At 45.1% G+C, this 21944-nt stretch overlaps 1 protein-coding gene and 1 long non-coding RNA gene across 2 annotated transcripts; both read left to right on the top strand.

Annotated features, from left to right (window-relative positions):
- The first annotated feature begins 10622 nt into the window (after nucleotides 1–10622).
- Nucleotides 10623–14605, top strand: LOC144577550 (uncharacterized). The gene is made up of 2 exons (XR_013521688.1): nucleotides 10623–10871; nucleotides 13213–14605. It is a non-coding gene; the product is annotated as an uncharacterized LOC144577550 (long non-coding RNA).
- Nucleotides 14606–18636: 4031 nt separating this feature from the next.
- Nucleotides 18637–21109, top strand: LOC100411560 (testis-specific serine/threonine-protein kinase 1-like). Its single transcript, XM_009005727.5, is given in 2 exon segments — nucleotides 18637–19862; nucleotides 19864–21109. Coding segments are annotated over 2 exon segments (1116 nt in total). The 5' UTR covers nucleotides 18637–18779; the 3' UTR covers nucleotides 19897–21109.
- The last annotated feature ends 835 nt before the right edge of the window (nucleotides 21110–21944 follow it).

Here is a 21944-nt window from a genome sequence, read left to right as displayed (position 1 = left end):
CATCCATGAAATCTGTGAAGAAACTTGAACAGAGTAAGTAGAAGAAAATGTAACATATAAATAAGTGATTATCAAAATAGTTAAATACATTTTTCAAAAAGTAAAACTACGTGAACTCAATACAGTTGAAAGGAGTGCAACCAGCAGACCAGAACAAGAGGAATCTGTGAGAGGTGTGGAAATCGTGAGAGGTACTGAGCGACGCTCAGCAGAGCTAAGCAGCAGCAGTGCCGTGTGGGTGGGAGACAAGGCATATCGAACAAGAACAGACTGCTCTGTCCCCCAATAACAAAGTGAAGCTTTTGAGCAAAAAACCTTCCCCACCCAACTTACTGTAGCATAGAGATCATTGGATCCTAAAAATGAAATAACCAAATAAGGAGAAAAATCTCAGGTAAAATGGGATTTTAAAAGGTCAGAACAAAAGCTGCTTTCTGAATACTCCATTGACTTGTACCAACCCGAAATCAGGTTTCTCTTGGACTTCTGATCTATTCCTTGATTCTGCCTATAACTTTTTTACCTCATGTAAGACAAAATTATACAGTCAGTTTGAAAAGTTAAATATTACTAGGGTGGGCTTCTGATACAAAACTTCTAACTAAACATATATGCTGTCCTCTTAACTCTCTAAAATTCCCACTAAAATGAAATTTAAAAGCATAAACAGAATGGCCTGAATCCATTAATAGTAAAGGTAATAAAAAGATGAAAGAGATCACAATTCCCATGAGGTAGATGAAAAGTGATGGACAAAAACCGAGAGGGGAAAAGTCCAGGCCAGAATGAGCTATGAGAAGATTATAGTGGAAATGTGAGTGAAGGGAATCTACTGGGTGGGACCCTGAAGAGATTCTGGGTTGAGAAAGAGAGTAGGTGATAAATGGTGAGAGGAACAGAATACAAGAGAACATAGTGAAAGCCCACATGTGGAATAGCTGCACTAGCCTCTCTTTATTCTCATCATCCTGCTTCTGTATTTGTGTTTCAGAAGTATATGAAGCCAACCTGGGGCATTTCATCTTCATGAGAGTTTGCATGAACCATGTCGGGCCGTTTCAGTTTTTATTATGAGTAGTTGACAGAATTAGGCCATTTTCAATGATATTAGGTGCAGGGAACAAAAAGAAGCAACTTAATTACCAGTTCCCTCTCCTCATTCATCCTATAAAGAAGCCTGTCAATTCACATACCCACACTACCGGCCAGGCACCCCATTCAAGAAGAAACCTTCTGGGGAACATGGGCACAATGACATGAAGATGCCATCCTGCTACCCAGTCCTCCATTCTTAAGTACAAATTAATAACAAAATAGCATTAGTCATGTATAAATACAGATGGTATCTCTGTTGTTCTCGCTACACATGGAAGCCCCGAGTTATGAACTGTAAATCATGAGAATCATTGCAACCAGGAAAGAAGGTGCTGAACAGAATGTCATCTCATAATTCCCAAAAGAGTGGTTCTCTGGTTACAATTCTTTTAAAAATTCCTGAATTTTAGCTTTGAAAGAAAAATATTTCCTTATATTTATTTTTTATATTTATTTAGATGGTTTCTGTTAACAAGTGTTTTAACATTATTTCAACTCTTCAAAACTGGTAAGGCCACCTGTATAAACCCCCTCGAATAGAGAAAGAAATTAAAACTCGGAATACAATTAAAGTTTGTTATTTCTTGAATGCTGCCCACATCCCAGGCAAGTTCCGTGTTAATAATGAACACTGCTGTCCTCAGCCTCAATCCCCTTTCCCAGGACAATGTAGCCATCCCCTGCTACTGTGAGTGTTGGCTACTCTTGGCTCACAGTTGCCCCTTTTCCTAGTTGACCTCAGCCAATGAGAGTCACCACTGTCCAGCAGCATTTACTGCTACCCCAGGAAACACCGCAGCCAATGAGGACCTTATTCTTACCCACAGTACGTCAGAACAGTCTGGTTCCCTCATCTCAGGGTGGGAGGGATCAACCCTGTGATGTAGTTCACGATCCAGAGCTCCTTATGAGGTCAGTCTGGATCAAGACGCCTGCTGGACCATGTTCATGCTTAGCCTTTCCCCGCCTCAACCTGGTTTCTTCAATCAATTATGGAGAAAGAATTCCAAGTGCAGTCTCTGCTTTTAAGGAACTCATCCCAAGGCTGTATATTATCTCATTTAATACTGAAATGAATCCTAAAATATATATAATATATAGCCTAATAGATGGCCCATTAGTAATATAAATATTCAAAAAAACACAACACAGATTCTTTCCAGAATGGCAGGAAACCAGAAGTGATACAATAAATATGGAACTAAAATGTAAGTATCTTGATTCTGGCTCAACTTTCTGCCCTTCCTTACTGCCTTTCAAATCTTTCTGCTAAGACTTGGAAAGATTTGTTCAGTCTTTTGCTCTTCAGATTAAGAATTTGAAGCAAATTTGATTGAGTTGCATCCTTTTCATCAGTGACTACGGGAACAACCCTGGACATAAATCTTAATTCTCCATTTCTAAACTTTTCCCACTTTGGGGTCTACATAAACAACATCATGCCCAACAGGCTACAACTTCACTTCTATAATAAAGTGTTGTTCAAAATTTTTTCCTGTAATTCAACTTAATATCTACTAAAAAGCCTTATTTTCATCAGGCACAAATATTTTGCCTTATCCTAATATGCATTGCAGGGCAAATCTGTAGTGCCAGGTAGTCAGAGGAGGGAAGCATTTATATGCTCTTCAGTGTTTCAAACTCTCCTCCAACATTTGCTGGAACATGCTCAATACCATATGGTCTCTAGTAACTGATTTATACAGGTCTTTGCTCATAGTAACAAAGCCCCTTGGTGTCTAGACTTCTTTTAGATACTTAGAGATCCTTCTCAATGAATTTTAAGCCATTCCAGCAGGGGCTGTGAGTATGTGGCATGCTGTGGGTAAGGCTAATGCTACATTCAATTACATAGGAATCAACATACTCTTCCACAAGGTTTTGAGTTCAATTCAGACTTTACCCCAAAATTGCAACATAGACTCTCTCTAATCTTTCATCTCTGAAAATACGTAGGCTTTTTTTTTAACCAGTTCTCACCCTCTCCCTCTAGTTCTTCCATCTACTCATAAAATGTGCCTTTATATAAATCATGAGTGGCGCTGCAGCTGAGGCTGGAGATGGGGTGAGTTTTCTATAACTAAAATAATTTATGACTTACAGGATTTTCACAGGAGTTTGCTGATTTTTTTTATTTTGTATTTGTGTTTTTCTGTTGCATTCCTAAAGCAATGGCTTTCAAACTTCTTGGGCAACTAAACAGGGAGATAATAAGATGTCCTGTAGACAGTGACAGAATATCTGTCATTGTATGAAAATCTTTTCCTGATATAAACAAAAAGAGTCATAAAAACAATCTCATAAAGCAAAGATGTGGCATAAAACTAGAGTGGGCATTAAAATGTATACATTATATAATATATGCACCTTGCCATATACCAATCATACCTAAATTTTTAAAAAGGAGGAAGTAAAGTTTTAGAGATGATGGATATGCTTATGGCATAGAGTGTGATGTACGTATGAAATGAGTATGTGCTCCTTTTGGTTTGTGAGTTATCTCAATAAAAAAACATTTTTTTTAAATCTCTCCAGAAGAAAGATAAAAATATTTTTAAACTGCCAGGAGCAGTGGCTCGGGCCTGTAATCCCAACACTTTGGGAGGCTGCGGCGGGCAGATCACGAGATCAGGAGATCAAGACCATCCTGGCTAACATAGTGAAACCCCGTCTCTACTAAAAATTAAGAAAAAATTAGCCGGGTATAATGGCACATGCCTGTAGTCCCAGATACTTGGAAGGCTGAGGAAGTCGAATCACTTGAACCTAGGAGGCGGAGGTTGCAGTGAGCTGAGATCACACCACTGCACTCCAGCCTGGGTAACAGAGCAAGACTTTGTCTCGAAATATATATATATATTTTTAACTAAAGTAGAAAGGGAATACTGGAAAATATTTTAAACAGATCAAGATTGTATCTTTCATTTTCCTTGAGGGTCTCAATTATTTTCAGAATTATATTAATACTTCCCTAATCAATCAGTCCTCCATACTAGTACTCTTAATTTCCACTGGAATCTAGAGAGCAAAGAGAACTTTACTGCCCTGCAGTCTAAGCTCTACATCAGGCATTCCTGGGGCCCAGCAGGTTTGGGTACAGACTGCAGGTGTCTGGGGAGCACTGTGTGCTCACTGCACAGAGGTAGGTGGCTGAGTCACTGAGCTGGGAGTCTCTGATGAGCAAGGAAACATACCGGCTGGCTCTATTGAGCTGTGCTGTAAACCTTCCATCTTCGTTACCACTGGAGTATACGGACATCAGCAACTTAGGTCCTTTCCTGGGATCCTGTCTGTACCAGAAGAAAGACTGAGAAGCACTGTTGCTATAAGTGCAGTTGAAAGCAACAGTGGTTCCCTCTGGAACATTGAAGGGTCCAGGATCCTGCTCCACCTCCTTCTGTTGGCTCAAAACCCCTGTGAAAAAGACAGTGGTCAGAAAGAGAAGACAATTTGGGAGGTAAATACTTACTCCCCAGAATTTTAATCATCTTTTTACAGGCCCTCTACCCTCCCTTAGTTACAGAAAAAAAAAATTCAGGCTTCTAGCCACCAGCTTAGGATAGACATTATCTCCAAATATTGTGCATTATGTTCCTGTAGAGATGCCCAAACTCACAGCTTAACTGAAGCCACAGGATCACCAGTAAAACTCCCAAGGATTTCATTATTCTTTTCTGCTCTGGTTCACTGAAGAATCCAACTTTAAATTAAAAAAAAAAAAAAAAGAACCTAGTACAGATATTTTATCTCTTTCACTTTAGGAATCATAAAAATAATCTGTCCTACCAATTAGAAAAAAGAGGTTCTTTTCACAACCCCTGATACATCACTAACCCCTCCTCTTATCCCCTGTCCCCATCTCTCTGTCTTTCTCTCCTTCACACACACACACACACACACACACACACACACAGACACACACACACACACACACAGAGCACCTGAGAGCTGTCCTCAGGGTCCCTAAGAACACACTGCCATCTTGTGGAATCATGACAGTAATCAAAGATGTACTCAAAGTATAGACCTGTATTAAGTGAACGGGTGAATATAAAACTCTGACACATTCGTTAATTAAAATTTTGAGAAGCAAATGCTCCAAGTCAGTGTCTCCAGGGGATGTTTATGTGTGTATGTGTTGGTATCATATGGCAACTCTTGTATAAGAGCAGTTGTTTCTAATAGCCACTTTCCTACACTGAACAATCAGTCATGAAGCATTCTATTACAAAACTTTGAGTGAGATTCTTGCAATTCAAGGAGCACTTCACATTGCATAGCTCTTCTCCATGTCAGGCCACACATCCCCTTAGCCTTCTGTTACCTCCAATTTTTAAAGAAATTTCCTGTAACTCGAAACAATTCTTTCAAAATATAATGGCCTAAAATCTAACTGAACAAACATGGTTCCACCTCAAAGCCTAGGCAACATTTTTTAACAAAGCCAGGGACTAGAGCTTGGAATTCATCATTCTGTCTTACACCAATGACACATGCATGTCAAAACAGTACTTATTTGGGCTGTTGCAAATGAGATTGACTTACCTTCACTACCTGGACTTTTATGTTCTGTTCATTTGTCTAATTCCCCTTATTTCTTTTCTGGTTTTAAGTTTAGGAATGAATCCAAAATTCATGAACCTGTCTTTCTCTTTGCCTTTTCATTCTAACCTAAAAAGCAAACCGGATCTCTGGAGGGTTAACTATGCAAGAAACTTAATTGAATCTACAGAGAAACAAGCACAACTCCTCATGTTCATAATCTGTTTTATGTCCTTGCAGACGCTGGCAGCTATAGGCTAGCAACGATGCAGGCTCTTTTCTGCTCAAGAGCCATTTAGTCAGTATTCATCAATGATGGCCTGGGCAGGCCCTTCCCATTTCCACCAACAACTGCACAGGATATCGAATGAAGGAGAATATGCTAATATTGAAATCCCTTTATCCAAGAATACATTGCACATGACAGAAATTACAACAGCCACTTCTCAGTAAGTGTAAAAACCAAAGGAAGAGTGATAGCAACCCAAGAATGTGGCCACTACAGTCTTGGAAAATTTATAAAAAACAAATACAACATCTAAAATTGAATGGGTACTTGAACACAGTATTTTCAGGAAGCAATCACCTTTTTTGATACTTGTAACAAAAAATAGTATGGGCCAATAGATAAAATGTTGTGGTGGACCCAAAAGCAATATCAGTGCTAACAAAATGACAGAATTTATATATCAAAGTTGTATTGCAAAAGCATCTGTGCCTACTAACTTCTAAATAACATATGAAAAACAAAACAAAAAAAAATAACATATGAAACTCCTTCACATGCCTTAAGGGCAGTGTTATGGCAATCAGTCAAAGAGAAATCATAGTCCCCTTCCCCATTAGATTAAACAGTCTTCATTTTCCATAGCATAAAATTTTCTAGATATGTCTTGGAACCTCAAAGTATTGAAAGCAAGATCTTATTCAAAGTCAATGTATCTTAAGATACTACTGTAAATGCTACTAATTTTGTGTCTATTTGAAATACATAAGTTGTACTATTAACAACAACAACAACAAAGGAAATTTTTATACACAGGGAAAAATACCTTTTTACTCATTGTGTTCTCATTATACACAATGAGATTATTGTGTATAGTTATATGCAACATAATTATAATTATTGTTTGTACATTAGCTTGTTAATTTAGGAAAAATGGGAGTTACAAACAAAAACTACAAAAAAAATTGGCTTTATTTTTATCTATGTAACTACCTTTACCATTGTTCACTATTTTTGCATGACTCCAAGTTACTGTCTAGTGCTATTTCTTTTCTGTCTGAAAGATTCCATTTAGGTTTTCTTATAGAATAGGTCTACAAGTGATATATACTCTGGGTTTTTATTTATCTGGGACTGTCCGAATTTCTTCTTTGTTTTAGAACAGTAGTTTTGCCTGATATAAGATTGTTGGTTGACAATTTTTTTTTAATTTAAACACTTTAAATATGCCATCCCACTTCCTTCTGGCTTCTATGGTTTCTGATGAACAATTGAGTGCTAATATTTTGAAAGATCCCTTCCATGTGATTAGTCACTTATCTCTTGCAGCTTTCAAAATTCTCAAATTGTCTTTTTCTTTAAACAGTTTATTTGATTATAATGTGTCTCAATGTGATTTATTTATTTATTGCCTTTTTTCTACCTGGTCCTTGTTGAGCTTCTCAGTTGTATAGGTTCATGCCTTCCAACAAATTTGAGAAGTTTGGAGTCATTATTTTCACAAATAGTCTCCCTCCTCTTTCCTTTCCTCTTACTCTGGGAATCCTGTTATACTTATGGCTGTACTTTTTACATACAATGTTTTGCAGGTCTCTTAAGCTCTCTTCAATCTTTTCCCTTCTGCTTCTTAGACTAAATAATTTCAATTGGCCTACCTTCACATTTCAGACTCTTTCTCCTGCCTGCTTTTGAGTCCCTTTATCAATTTTTTTTCATTTCCTCTCCATAGCCACTTCTCCACTCTGAGCGTGTTTTGAGTTATATGAATACAGGAAAGTCCTCTGAATTAGCCCTGCAGAAAACCACATAACAGATCGATATAATCAGGCACTATTCTTTGATAACAGGTCTACTCTTTTTCCATCAGCCCCAGAAACCCACATGGAGAATGCAGGATGTCATTTAAAGACTATTTTCAAGCCAGTGATGGAAAGATGGAGCAAAGGAAAGTTATACTCTCACAAATCCCTCCTGCCAGGTTGCAGTTACCTTTTTGTTGATTATGTCTGGGGACCAAATAGGTGGGACAGAACATCTTTCCATTGGGAATGATAGCTGTTTTGGGCCTCTTTTTGACAATTAAAACAAAGACTAGCATGTCAGTTTTAACTTCCATGGATAATGGATAAGAAATTACATCCTAGCTATCTATACTTTGGGACTTTGTCACAGTTGGCCAAATGGGTGAAGTTAATATTGCAGATTGGTCTCATTCTTTTGTTTAGAGTTCTGCAGATAGTAGCCTTAATTAAAAATTGTTTGAGGTAAATTCAATGTACTTAGTCTCAGAACCTCTGTCAGTCAAATTAATTAGAATGGCTTCTGGAGTGGCATACTCATGAGAAAAATTTCTAGAAAATAATATGATGTACGAATATGGAGTAGGTATTATTGAAAAGCAGACCATCATTAGTTGCTTATACTCCTAAATGTCATGTTAGGTCTTCCAATGATGTAAGACTATGATCACTCTGCCTGACCACTTTCCAGAGTTATGCTTGCAGCAAGCAACCTTGAAGGCTGAGGTACTGTTTCCCTCTGAGACAAAGGGCAAGTGGGTTTACTGCTTACTATAAAAGCAATGAATTCTCCAAGCTCAGAGTTCCTCAGTTGTAACACAGTACCACCTCACCAAAGTATGCATCAGTACACATATCATCTTGTTAAGATTTAAGAAAAAGAACAACTGAAGTGAATATACCAATGTTTACGCTGTTTGCTGTGTCATAAGTAAAAAAAATCCTTTATCGCTAACTAAGTAGTTTTCATGTCTTTACTGACAGCCTCAATCAAACAACCTTATTATCTTGTAAGTAGGGAAAACTGGCCAGGCACGGTGGCTCACGCCTATAATCCCAGCACTTTGGGAGACCGAGGCAGGCATATCACAAGGTCAAGAGATCAAGACCATCCTGGCCAACATGGTAAAATTCTGTCTATACTAAAAACACAAAAATTAGCTGGGCATTGTGGCGCATGGCTGTAGTCCTAGCTACTCGGGAGGCTGAGGCAGAAGAATCACTTGAACCCAGGAGGTGGAGGTTGCAGTGAGCAGAGATTGTGCCACTACACCCCACACTCCAGCTTGGCAACAGAGCGAGACCCCATCTAAAAAAAAAAAAGAAGGGAAAATATCCAAAACCTGACAAATCCCTCTTATCCATTATAGTAAAGACTAAAGACTTGAATTACCTTTTTTTTTTTTTTTTAAGAAAGACGAGGTTTCACTATACTCCCCAGGCTAGACTTGAACTTTTGGGCTCAAGAAATCCTCCCACCTCAGCTTTCTGAGTAGCTGGGACTACAGGCACACACCACAACACTCGGTTTGAATTACTTTTGACAACAATAAGTTTCCCAAAACTGGTCTTCATTGAACGTTTTTTAAAGCATAAAATGTATAGCCCCATATAGGAATTAACTATCACATCAGACCAAATGTTTGATCAATTTTCTGATATACTTTAATAAAATAAAGACTCTTTCTGAGATATTAGAGTTATAATCTCAGATGACTGTTAATCTCATGATGAACCTAACAATCAATACACAGAGTACAGTCATTATGAACCAATACTTTAATCATAATAATTATCTATGACCTGACCTTTTTTTTTTTTTTTGAGACAGAGTTTTGCTCTTGTTATCCAGGCTGGAGTGCAATGGTGCGATCTCGGCTCACCGCAACCTCCGCCTCCTGGGTTCAGGCAATTCTCCTGCCTCATCCTCCCGAGTAGCTGGGATTACAGGCACGCACCACCATGCCCAGCTAATCTTTTGTATTTTTAGTAGAGACGGGGTTTCACCATGTTGACCAGGATGGTCTCAATCTCTTGACCTTGTGATCCACCTGCCTTGGCCTCCCAAAGTGCTGAGATTACAGGCGTGAGCCACCACGCCCGGCCGACCTGACTTTTTAAAAAAATCTGGTCTCCTATAAAATGTCTGTACCTAGTCCAATTATTTAAATGTGTTTCCTGATGCAATTTTTCTCTTGCATTAATTTGAGATTAAACTTTGACATATGTTCATTATAATTTGATTTGGAAGGTTGTCTTCATACTTTCCAACATCTTATAGGTTTATCCTTTTTTCTTTCAGATATTTTACAGTGGGGTTATGTTTAGAGTTTACTCAGTTCATTTCGATTACACCTGATGTCAGTTGAGTGAGGACGGGCTGAGACCCTGAGTTGATCTAGTTATTTGACAGAGCTCACTGAGCATAGGAAGGCCTGGTCCTGAGACAAGGGGTAAGTGCCAGCATGAGACAAGGGGTAAGTGCCAGCCATCTACCACCTATCTGAGCAGGGAGCACAAACACAAAGTTCAGATTTGCTAGGATGGGAATAAAAAGAAAGGAAAAGGCAAAAAGAAAAGAAGGCCAAGCAACATTCATTTAATTTATTCTGTAGATATTTCCTTTTTATTTTATGTTTTAATAGATGGGGTCTTACTCTGTCACTCAGAGCTGGAGTGCAGTGGTGCCATCATAGCTCACTGCAGCCTCCAACTCTTGGCCTCAAGAAATCCTTCTGTTTGGAAAACTCTGCCCCTACCGCAAAATCTCTCTCTCTTTCCCTCCCCCACAAAGAGGCTCCCTTATCTCTCACTTTACATACCGGCCCTAGCCCTCCCGCCGCCCAGCTTCCCGCCCAGCAGTTCAAACTGACCAACAGTTGCCCACCACCTCGGCTTTTGGCTTCCCCACCCCCCAGCCCTTCAGCCCCCTATAAAACAACCCTGCCCCTCTGAGCGGCGCGGCCATTTTTCCTTTTCGTCCCGGCTGGTCCGCCCGGAGGCTCTTTCCTCTCAATAAAGCCTGAACTTAAGGAATTTCCTCTAGCCTGCGGTCCGGTTTTTTCCGAACGAGCTCAGTCTTCCCGCAGAGGGTAGGTCGGACAAATGGTGCTGAAACCCGGGACGGGAGCTGAGGCCGTTGGCCCGGCCACGGCCCCCCTCCCCGACCTACCCAACACTGGCCCTGCCACCTCCACTTTCCGATTAAGGTAAGCCAAGTTTTTCTTGCTTTGCCTTCCCCCGCTTCCCGTCTCCTCTTCCTACGGCATGGTGCAGTTGCTCCCTCCGGAGTTCCGCACGGACTCCTTGCCTAGTCTCGGCCGAGCCAAGGTAGTCTTCCGTTCCGGCTCCAGGAGCCTTCCGAGGGACAGCCGCCAGACGGGGGACGCCCCTCTGACCGCTTCCCTTTTCCGTACTTAATTGTACTCCGGGGAATTTGCAACGAACGGGGACGCCTTTTCGTTGCATCTGCCCATCCGCACTGGAGAGTCTGTAGCTGCGCCTGCCATGGGAAATTCGGAGTCCAAAATACCTCTGAGCACCCCCCTCGGGTGCTTGCTGCGAATTTTACCAAATTGGGATATTCCCAAACCCTCAGAAAGAAAAAGCTTATTTTCCTGTCCCAGGTGGCTTGGCCCCAATACAAACTCAGTAACCAGTCACATTGGCCCCCGACTGGCACTTTTGATTTCAACACCCTCCGAGATCTCGACGATTTTTGTCGCCGCATGGGCAAGGACAATGAAATTCCTTACGTCCAGGCTTTTTGGGACCTCCGTACCCACCCCAACCTATGTTCTTCCTGCTCCACCTACCAAATCCTCTTATCTCGAACCCCCCGTAAATCTTCCTCCACTACCTCTCCCCCTCCCTACTCCTCACCGGAGGATCTGCCTGAACATCTGTCCTCTCCTGCCAATCTCAGCAACCAGTCGCCATCAATGGCACGCCCTTCCCCCACTCCCTCTGCACCTCCTACCTCAGAGGCCATGCCTCGCTCTCCCTCTACTCCCTCCGAGCCCCCTCCCTCAGAGGCCGCACTTCCTCTTGCCTCTCCGGTGGCAGCCCACACCCGCTCCCACCAGCCAGCTATCCTGGCCCCACTCCGAGAAGTGGCAGGCGCAGAAGGTTTAATCAGGGTCCATGTTCCTTTCTCACTCCAAGACCTGTCCCAAATTGAGACACGTTTAGGATCCTTCTCAGCCAACCCGTCCACATATATTAAAGAATTCCAATACCTCACTCAAGCATAAGAAGCCCTAGTCTGGTATACTCGACTAGACCCAGCCTCCCAAAATGGGGCCACTGTATTAGCCTCCCATTTTATCTCCCAGTCAGCACCCGACATAAGAAAGAAACTAAAGAAAGCAGAAGAGGGGCCAGAGACTCCCATCCAAGACCTGGTAAAAATGGCCTTTAAAGTATTCAATGCCAGGGAAGATGCGGCTGAGGCTGCCCGCCAAACTCGCATGAAGCAGAAGGCTGCCCTCCAGACCCAAGCCCTAGTGGCGGCTCTAAGGCCGGCAGGGAACCAGAAGCCCAAGACCGAAACCCATGCCCCTCCAGGGGCATGTTTCAAATGTGGAAAGGAAGGACACTGGTCCCGAGCCTGTCCACAACCACGGCCACCAACTAAGCCTTGCCCTGTCTGTCGGCTCCCGGGACACTGGAAGTCAGACTGCCCCAGCTTCCCCAGGGTGCCGGTTCCTCAAAACAGACACACTGGCGTTACGCAGCCGGCGGTCACCCTCAGTAGGGAGGAGCCTGCTTGCCAGGAGCCGACCTCCGAGGGAGCTCCGTTCCCCAGTCTACTAGGGCTGCTAGATGACTAGCGGGGCCCTGGCTTTCCGACTCCGGTTACCCTCGCCGAGCCTAGGGTCACAAGACATGGGGGCTACCTACTCCGCACTTCCTTCTTATTCTGGCCGTCTCACTCCTTCCCAGGTCTCGGTCATGGGAATCGACGGGACCCCGAGTATCCCCTATCAAACCCCACCACTCATGTGCTCATATAACTCCACTCCCTTCACCCACTCCTTTTTAGTAATCCCCACCTGCCCAGTTCCCCTTCTGGGGTGAGACATCCTTTCAAAGCTGAAGGCCGTCATAACCTTCCCCACCGCCAGCCCACACAGCCTTTTTCTCCTAGCCCTCAATACTCTGCCTCAGAACTCCAGACCCTCCAGTCTACCCCCGGGGTACGGTTCAAGGATGACTGGGCCTTCAAGCATAACCTCCTCATCCTCCCTGAAAAGCAAAGGTACCAGATAATCCAAGACATCCACAATTCACTCTACATTGGGCCTAAAGCCTTATACCGATTCCTCAACCCACTTTTTCACCCTCACCATCTCCTCAGTACCATATAGGAAGATCAGTCCTCATGTACTGTCTGCGTGAAAACTAATTCCCAGAGTTCCTGTCATCCCCGGCGCCAGCTTCATCAGCTACGCAGGTTCCTACCTGGCCAAGACTGGCAAATTGATTTCACCCATATGCCAAAGCACAAACAGTACCGGTATCTGCTAACCATTGTTGACACTTTTTCAGGCTGGATTGAAGCTTACCCCACAGCCTCTGAGTCTGCTGGGACAGTAGCCACTCATCTCATTCAAGACATCATCCCACGCTTTGGACTCCCGGCTACCATACAGTCAGACAACGGCCCAGCCTTTATCTCCAAAGTCACTAATGCCGTTTCTACCTCTCTAGGAATTCAGTAGAAGCTACATGCTGCCTACCATCCTCAGTCCTCTGGTAAGGTGGAACGGGCCAATGGCCTAATAAAGGAGCATCTGACCAAGCTCATGCTTGAGCTCCGCCAATCCTGGGTAACCTTACTTCCTATCGCCCTCACCAGAGTAAGAGCAAGCCCCCGGGGCCCATCACAGCTTAGCCCATTTGAGCTGCTGTATGGTTGCCCCTTCCTGCTTTCAACTCCCCCACCGCCAGAGACTACTCCTCTAGACAGCTACCTCCCCTACTTTACTCAGGATTAGGAGGAGGGGCACTAGTCCACTCTCACCTGGCTATAGCCCGACTGACCTCGCAATTCCAAGCAGCTATTGATGACTCTACTGAGTCTTTAGCATCACTCCAACGACAGATCACCTCAGTTGCCCAAGTTGCCTTGCAGAACCGAAGAGCCCTAGACCTGCTCACTGCTGAACGAGGAGGGACCTGTATCTTCCTACAAGAAGAGTGCTGTTACTACATCAGTGAATCCGGCCTAGTAGAAACCCGAATCGAGAGCCTCCAGAAACTCAAAACTAACCTCTAGAGTCAGATGTTCTCGGCTGAAGCCACAGCGTGGTGGTCTTCCTCTATGTATACCCTCTTGTCACCATTGCTTGGGCCCCTAATAGCCGTTTGCCTAATCTTACTTATTGCTCCTTGCTTTCTCCAGTTCCTACAGCGGCTCTTTCAAGAACTGACTGGAGTCACCATCCACCAGATGCTGCTCCAACCCTACCCTGAACGAGTGCAAGAAATAGACCTCTCCCCGACCATCCAGGCTCGTTAAGAAAAGAGACCTCTTCAGAACGCCCCCCCCCCGTCGACCCTTGTCAGCAGGAAGTAGCTAGAGAGACAACCGACGCCCCTGACCCCCTCTTTTTCTTTTCTTTAAGGAGTCGGGAATGTTTGGAAAACTCTGCCCCTACCGCAAAATCTCTCTCTCTTTCCCTCCCCCACAAAGAGGCTCCCTTATCTCTCACTTTACATACCGGCCCTAGCCCTCCCGCCGCCCAGCTTCCCGCCCAGCAGTTCAAACTGACCAACAGTTGCCCACCACCTCGGCTTTTGGCTTCCCCACCCCCCAGCCCTTCAGCCCCCTATAAAACAACCCTGCCCCTCTGAGCGGCGCGGCCATTTTTCCTTTTCGTCCCGGCTGGTCCGCCCGGAGGCTCTTTCCTCTCAATAAAGCCTGAACTTAAGGAATTTCCTCTAGCCTGCGGTCCGGTTTTTTCCGAACGAGCTCAGTCTTCCCGCAGAGGGTAGGTCGGACACCTTCTGTCTGAATTTCCTGAGTAGCTAGGACTGCAAGCTCAAGCCACCACACTCGTCTATTTTTTATTTTTGTTTTTTATAGAGATGAGAGTCTCACTACATTGCCCAGGCTGGTCCCGAACTCCTGACCTTAACTGATCCTTGCACGTTGGCTTCTCAAAGTACTAGAATTACAGGTGTGAGCCACCATGCCCAGCCACATGCAGTAGATATTTTTTCACTGACTATTATGAGTCAGTCACTAAAGATAGGCACTAAAGTTAAAGATGTGATTAAACAAACAATATCCCTGACCTTATAGAAGTTGTATCATAATTGGAAGTTTAGGCCATGAACACATTGACACATAAATCAATATTATAACTAGACATTATGATTATTACCATAAAAGAAATAACTATGGTTTTGTGATAGAGCTATGGGGAGGGCCATGGATGGCTACATTAGTCAGGAAGATGAACAGAAGTCAGAAGGCTGTATCTATAGCAGTGTACTTGAGCTGAGACCTGAAGTGTGAAAATGAGTTGGGCTTGCCCATATTTGGAAGAACAGCATTTCAAATGGATGAATTAGACAAAATGTGGGAAAGAACATGGCAAGTTCAGAATACCGAAAGGAAACTAGTGTTATTGGCACACAGAGAGCCAGGAAAAGAGTTAAAATGTGAGATTGGAGGGGAGGTCCGCATGATACAGATCTTTGTGTATCACAGCCTGAAATCTGCATTTTATTCCAGAAGGAATAGAAAGCCACTGAAGCATTTTGTAGCTAGTAGAGACAGCTTTTACTTTATATTGTAAAAAAATCATTCTGGCACCACATCAAATGGGTCCTTCTCAAACTTTTAAGGATAGACTCACCTGGTTGTTTTGTTAAAATGCAGATTCAAATTCAGTCAGCCTGAGATTCTGCACAAGCGCAGATAGTGCTGGTCCACACTTTGAGTAGGAAGGACATGGAGAATAAAGAGCCTTGAAAAAAGAGACCATTAGAAGGTAAATGGGACCACGACAGTGTTTTTCTTTTTCTTTTTTTTATTTTTTAGCTGTTTAATTACAAAGAATAAATATAACTTTGGATATTTTTCATCGTAGACAGCAATAGAGATAAGTCTTTTTTTTTAAAAGAGGTTTCTTTTGAACCGATATGTGACCAATGGCCTGGGACAGCCCCAGGAGATCCTGACAACAAGTGCCAAGGGGGTAAGGCTACAACTTGGTTTTATACATTTTAGGCAGGCACGAGACATCAGTCAGTACATGTAAGGTGTACATTGGTTCAGTCAGAAAAGGAACTGAGGGATCTGTGGGGATCGCTCCCGTGTGAGGCCCCTAGGAAATGGGCCTCGCCATACGGTGAGCTTGAGCCCGGACACAGATCCCCAGTTGGGGGAGTTGAGCTGAGGGAAAGCAGGAACCGAGAGAGGAACTATGCTATTCAAAATAATTAACAGACATTACTTTATGGATATGAGGACTTGGGAGGCATTGTGTCCACTTTCAGCTCCTTATGGTTTATTGCTTGATTGTGTTCATTTTGGACCCTTGTTACCTTCATTGTAAAATATTAACTTAAGTATTTACACTTGGTAACTTACTTACCGTAACTTACTGGGTGTAACTGTAACTTACTTACCATAACTTACTGGGCGTAACTGTAACTTGCTTACAATTGTTAAGTACTTACTGGGTGTAACTTACTTGCTGGGCTTACTTACTGTAACTTACTGGGCGTAACCAACTTACTGGGCTTAACTTACTTACTGGGCATAACTTAGTAGGCGTAACTTGCTTACTGTAACTTAAGTATGTTGATCTGGCGTAAACAACATTAACTTCAGGAAAGTATATAATGGAACATATTGCAAAAATAAAATTGCTGCTTGGACATAGCCTAAGCCAGCCCTCCAGACTCCACTTTTCTTTTTTCTTTCACTTCCGCGCACTCTCTCCCACAGGTTGAACGAGACATCTACGTTGGCAGTCTCGGGGACTCCTGCAGGTCAGTAGCCCCCAGCAGACGTGCCGGACCCCAACAAGGAATAACAACTTGAAAGTGGGAGGGGGGCTTCCAGGTCAGGTGGATTCAAAGATTTTCTGATTGGCAATTGGCTCAAAGAGTTTATCTAAAGACCTGGAATGGATCAATAGGAGGGACTGTCTCTGGGAAAATGGGTTGTGGAGACCAAGGTTCTTAGGCAGATGAAGCCTCCAGGTACCAGGCTTCAGAAAGAACACACCGTTAATGTTTCTTAACAGACTTTAGTTAATTCTCTCAGGAGAAAAGACCTGGAAAGGGAAGGAGAGTCTTTTCAGAATGTAGATTTTCCTCACAAGAGACAGCTTTGCAGAGCCATTTCAAAATACATCAGAGAAATCTGTTTTATAGTAAAACACTTGAGTTTCTTTCAGGTCCTGCTGTTTCTTACTACCAGTCTGTTGTCTTCAGATCTCTGTGTCGATGTTATCCTTGCTCAGCTGTGCCTGAAACCTAAAGGGAGGAGGGATGATGAGGCCTGCCTGACCCCCACTTCCTATCATGTCCTGAACTAGTTTTTCAGGCTAGCTTTGGAATGCCCTTGGGTGAGAGGAGGGGTCCATTCAGATGGCTGGGGATTTTAGAATTTTGTTTTTGGTTTCCAAGAGACAGCAGATGGGGTATCCCCAGCAGGAAGGAGAAGGAGGCTGTCTGGAGGAAGGAGCACCAACCACGCACAAAGGACTGGCAATGGGCAGTCAGGGATGGGAAAGAAGGTGAAAGAGCAGAGAAAAGGGAGGAAGGCCATGGCTGGTGGGGACCCAATGCAGTTTGAGCAACATCCAGCCCTACCAACTCAATCCTGAGGGGCCCAGAGTTCCTCTTGGCTCATGTGAGGAAGGAGTGCTCACTCCCTCTAGGTGGATGAGGCCAAAGTCAAACCCAAGGCTAGGACAGTTATGTGACTCCTACTCCCCCAGGACGTGGCCTGGAGCAGGTGCTATAGACAGAGCCAGTCACAGCAGAGGCTCCATGGCCAGCAGAAATGATGTCGCTGTCCAGTGCTGCCCCTGCTGCTTATAATGTCCTTTGAGCAGCTGCTAGTGCTCAAGGTGGCATCCAGCCCCTGCCTTCAGCCCTCAGCCCCAGATCTGCCCTGGGAGACCAGCCAGGGCCATGGACAGGGAAGGTCCCCAGGAGGGAGCTCACAGCCAAGAGCAGAACTCCTGCTGGCTGTCCTCCCACAGAGCTGCTGTAAGAAGCCAGCAAAGGCTCAGATGAGGGAAGAGAGGTATGGGAAGAGGGCAGAATCCATGCTTCTCAAACTGTGCCACTCCATGCTCAGGAGGCTCTCTACCGTCTTAACACACCACCCTTCTTGGCCCTGCTCTGCACCCCTGAGGGCTGCCTGTGTGGACAGCATCGAGAGCTGAAGGGAAGAAAAAGAGGTCAGGGATGGGACTTCCTCCCATCCGCTGCCAGCCTGTAGGGTCACTAAAGCTGGCTCTTTCTATCCACTGAACGGCACTGCCTCTTTCAAGGTAGCCCTGTCTACACTACTCTTTCTGGGTTCCAGGGACCATTCCCACTCTTTTCCATGCAGGCCAGGGATCTGCTACTACCTTCGGGTGCCTGTGTTACCCGCAGGGTTCTCTACACTCTGCTCGCACCTTTATTAATCATCCCTTTATTAAACCCTCCTTAGATGCCCTGGTTTGCGAGAACTGGCCTTACTTCTGCACAAGCAGTCCTGGCTCTGGGTTTGGAAGCATGGGCAGACCCATGTGTCCCACACAAACTCCTCCTACCTTGGGTCCCAGCCAGGTGCGAGTCCACTCTCTGCTTGTCTTGTCTCCCCCAGCCCACCAGCCAGACTTCAGGGTTCCAAGTCCAAGTGCCTCAGGCCAGAGCCTCATTCCCACAGGGCACTCTTCCTTTGTGACTTCACCCACTGAAGTCACCTGGGAGACAGTGCCAAAGTTCCACCCCAGAGTCTTGGGCTCTAGGAAGCAGGAACAGCAGGCCTGGCCAGCCCAAAGGACTCTGTCCAGGATGTAAATGAGCATACTGCTGGCCCATGCCCCTTGGGGCTGTAGAGGGCAGCCTCAGAGGCACTGGGCATTCCCAGCATTATGGAGGATGCTGCAGTCCTCAAGCAACGAGGTTACCTCCTGGGGATAAATTTAGGAGAGGGCTCCTATGCAAAAGTAAAATCTGCTTACTCTGAGCGCCTGAAGTTCAACGTGGCGATCAAGATCATTGACCGCAAGAAAGCCCCCGCAGACTTCTTGGAGAAGTTCCTTCCCCGGGAAATTGAGATTCTGGCCATGTTAAACCACTGCTCCATCATCAAGACCTATGAGATCTTTGAGACATCACATGGTAAGGTCTACATTGTCATGGAGCTCGCGGTCCAGGGTGACCTCCTCGAGTTAATCAAAACCCGGGGAGCCCTGCACGAGGACGAGGCTCGCAAGAAGTTCCACCAGCTCTCCTTGGCCATCAAGTACTGCCACGACCTGGATGTTGTCCACCGGGACCTCAAGTGTGACAACCTTCTCCTCGACAAGGACTTCAACATCAAGCTGTCTGACTTTAGCTTCTCCAAGCGCTGCCTGAGGGACGACAATGGTCGAATGACATTAAGCAAGACCTTCTGCGGGTCAGCAGCCTATGCAGCCCCTGAGGTGCTGCAGGGCATCCCCTACCAGCCCAAGGTGTATGACATCTGGAGCCTGGGCGTGATCCTCTACATCATGGTCTGCGGCTCCATGCCCTACGATGACTCCAACATCAGGAAGATGCTGCGTATCCAGAAGGAGCACCGCGTCAACTTTCCACGCTCCAAGCACCTTACAGGCGAGTGCAAGGACCTCATCTATGGCATGCTGCAGCCAGACGTCAACCGGCGGCTCCACATCGACGAGATCCTCAGCCACTGCTGGATGCAGCCCAAGGCATGGGGACTGCCCTCTGTGACGACCAACAAGGAAGGGGAGAGCTCCCGGGGAACTGAAACCTTGAGGACCCCCGAACCTGACTCTGACAAGAGGTCTGCCAACAAGCTGGAGCCTGAGGGAGAGACACAGCCCCAGGCAGAACCCCAGGCACAGCCTGAGACAAAACCCGAGGGGGCGGCAACACCGATGTCCAGGCAGTCGGAGATCCCAGGTTTCCCCAGCGAGCTGTCGACCAGGGAGACAGAGGAAGGGCCTCCCCCAACGGCTTCCAGAGACGCGGGCCCAGTGAGCTTCTTGCAGACCAGGGAGACAGAGGAAGGGCCTCCCCCAACGGCTTCCAGAGACGCGGGCCCAGTGAGCTTCTTGTGGCCCAGGGAATGCGATGAAGCTCACAGCTTCAAGGCCGAGCTCTGAAGTCAAGGGTCGAGCCAGGGAATGAAAGCAGGCCCAGATGAGCGGCTATTTTCATCAGTTTCTTCTCTCTCCCCTTGAACTTGGTAACCCATATGGCTCTCCAGCGGCCCCTAGGTGGGTGAGGCCAAAGTCAAATCCAAGGCTGAGACAGTTGTGCGACTCCTACTCCCCCCGGGCGTGAGCCGGAGCAGGTGCTGGACACAGGGCCTGTCTCAGCGGACTGGCCCCACTGGCCGCAGCGGCCCGGTGACAGCACGAGCAGGAAAAGCAGCAGGAAGGCACCGCTGTCGGCCTTGGGCACCATTTATCCTCCTTTCATCATCCCCGGGGCGGCTGCGTGACCCCGCTGGGAGGCTGGACGGGGCCAGACTGAGGGTCAGGGGACTGGGACGGGCCGGGCCGGGGGTCGGGCGGGGCTGGTCGGGGACGAGGCACCTGAGGCGGCGGGAAAGAGCTTGGGCTGGGCCGCGGGCTCGCTGGCACTCTCGGCGGCAGCCTCGGGCTCCGACTCCAGCCCCACACAAGATCCATAAACTTTGAAAGAAGCCTCAAAACATACGTTTAAAGCATTAAGCTTTAAAGTGCTGGAAATCTTGAACTGCATATGTGCTTCTTTCGGTATTAGATCCTCTGGAGTAGCATGACAATCCTTTACAGAAAGTCAAACTATGTAGACAGGTTTCCCCTTAAATTCTTCCTTGAGATTGGGTTCTTCAGACGGGGAGGCCTTAAGCTGGGTTCCCTAGGAGTACACTTGTGATCAACACGCAGGTGTTGCTGCATTGTCAGGTACCATGTTTCAGGCATGAAGAACCTGCTGATGTATCCGTCCCCGTCGCCGTCGCACGTCTGGAAGAGGTGCCACATCCTCTCCTCCTCGCCGGTGCTGGTCGTGTTGCCGCTGCCGCCGCCGCGGCCGCCATCATGGGCCCGCTCCCTGCTTGGGAGCGACAGTGTTTTCCAAACTTTTTCTTTTTGAGATGGAGTTTCGCTCTTGTTACCCAGGCTGGAGTGCAATGGCGCCATCTTGGCTCACCGCAACCTCCGCCTCCTCGGTTCAGGCAATTCTCCTGCCTCAGCCTCCTGAGTAGCTGGGATTACAGGCACGCGCCACCATGCCCAGCTAATTTTTTGTATTTTTAGTAGAGACGGGGTTTCACCATGTTGATCAGGATGGTCTCGATCTGTTGACCTCGTGATCCACCCGCCTCGGCCTCCCAAAGTGCTGGGATTACAGGCGTGAGCCACCGCGCCCGGCCCTCAAACTTTTTCTTTAATATATCTTATTGTATGAAAAGATATTTATGTTGTGTGAAACACTCTTACTCTGTACATTTTCTAATCCTGTTTTATTTATTTTTAATAAGAAATGAATAACTTCATAGAGTAGAAGAGTTAAAACATTTAAAAATTTTACTTGGCAAAGTGGAAAGTTCTTTAAAGTAATAACGTTCATAACAGGTAAAGAAAGTATGAAAAACAAAAAGCATTACATGCTATTGCTGAAATTGCAATTTGGTGAAAAATATCTTCCTGGAAATTAGATATGTGATGTTATGTGTTTTCCCTTATTCACCCAACTCCATTCTGTTAAAGCTATGACATTAATGATATTAATACAAACATTGTCTCTAATACTGGATAATTAGAAATATTATCCAAAGGTAATCCATTTTTTAAAATATATCTATATAACAAAAACTAGACAGTCATTTAAAATTATATCCTCAATATATGATCGCTGGCATGGAAGTATCTATAGTATAATGTTGAGAGAAGCAAGCATGTTAATAAATACTGGGGACATTATCAGCCCCATTCATAGAGAAATATAGTTGTATATGTACACAAGAAAATTTGGAAAAATAGTAATACTTGTTATTTCTAGGTGAAGAAGTTATGAGAATGTTCTATTGTGGTAGT

Source organism: Callithrix jacchus, chromosome 8 (genome assembly GCF_049354715.1).
Source record: "Callithrix jacchus isolate 240 chromosome 8, calJac240_pri, whole genome shotgun sequence".
In the NCBI taxonomy this organism is placed as follows: Eukaryota; Metazoa; Chordata; class Mammalia; order Primates; family Cebidae; genus Callithrix; species Callithrix jacchus.
Note: the sequence above shows the minus strand (reverse complement) of the source record. Positions and strands in the feature narration are given on the sequence as shown.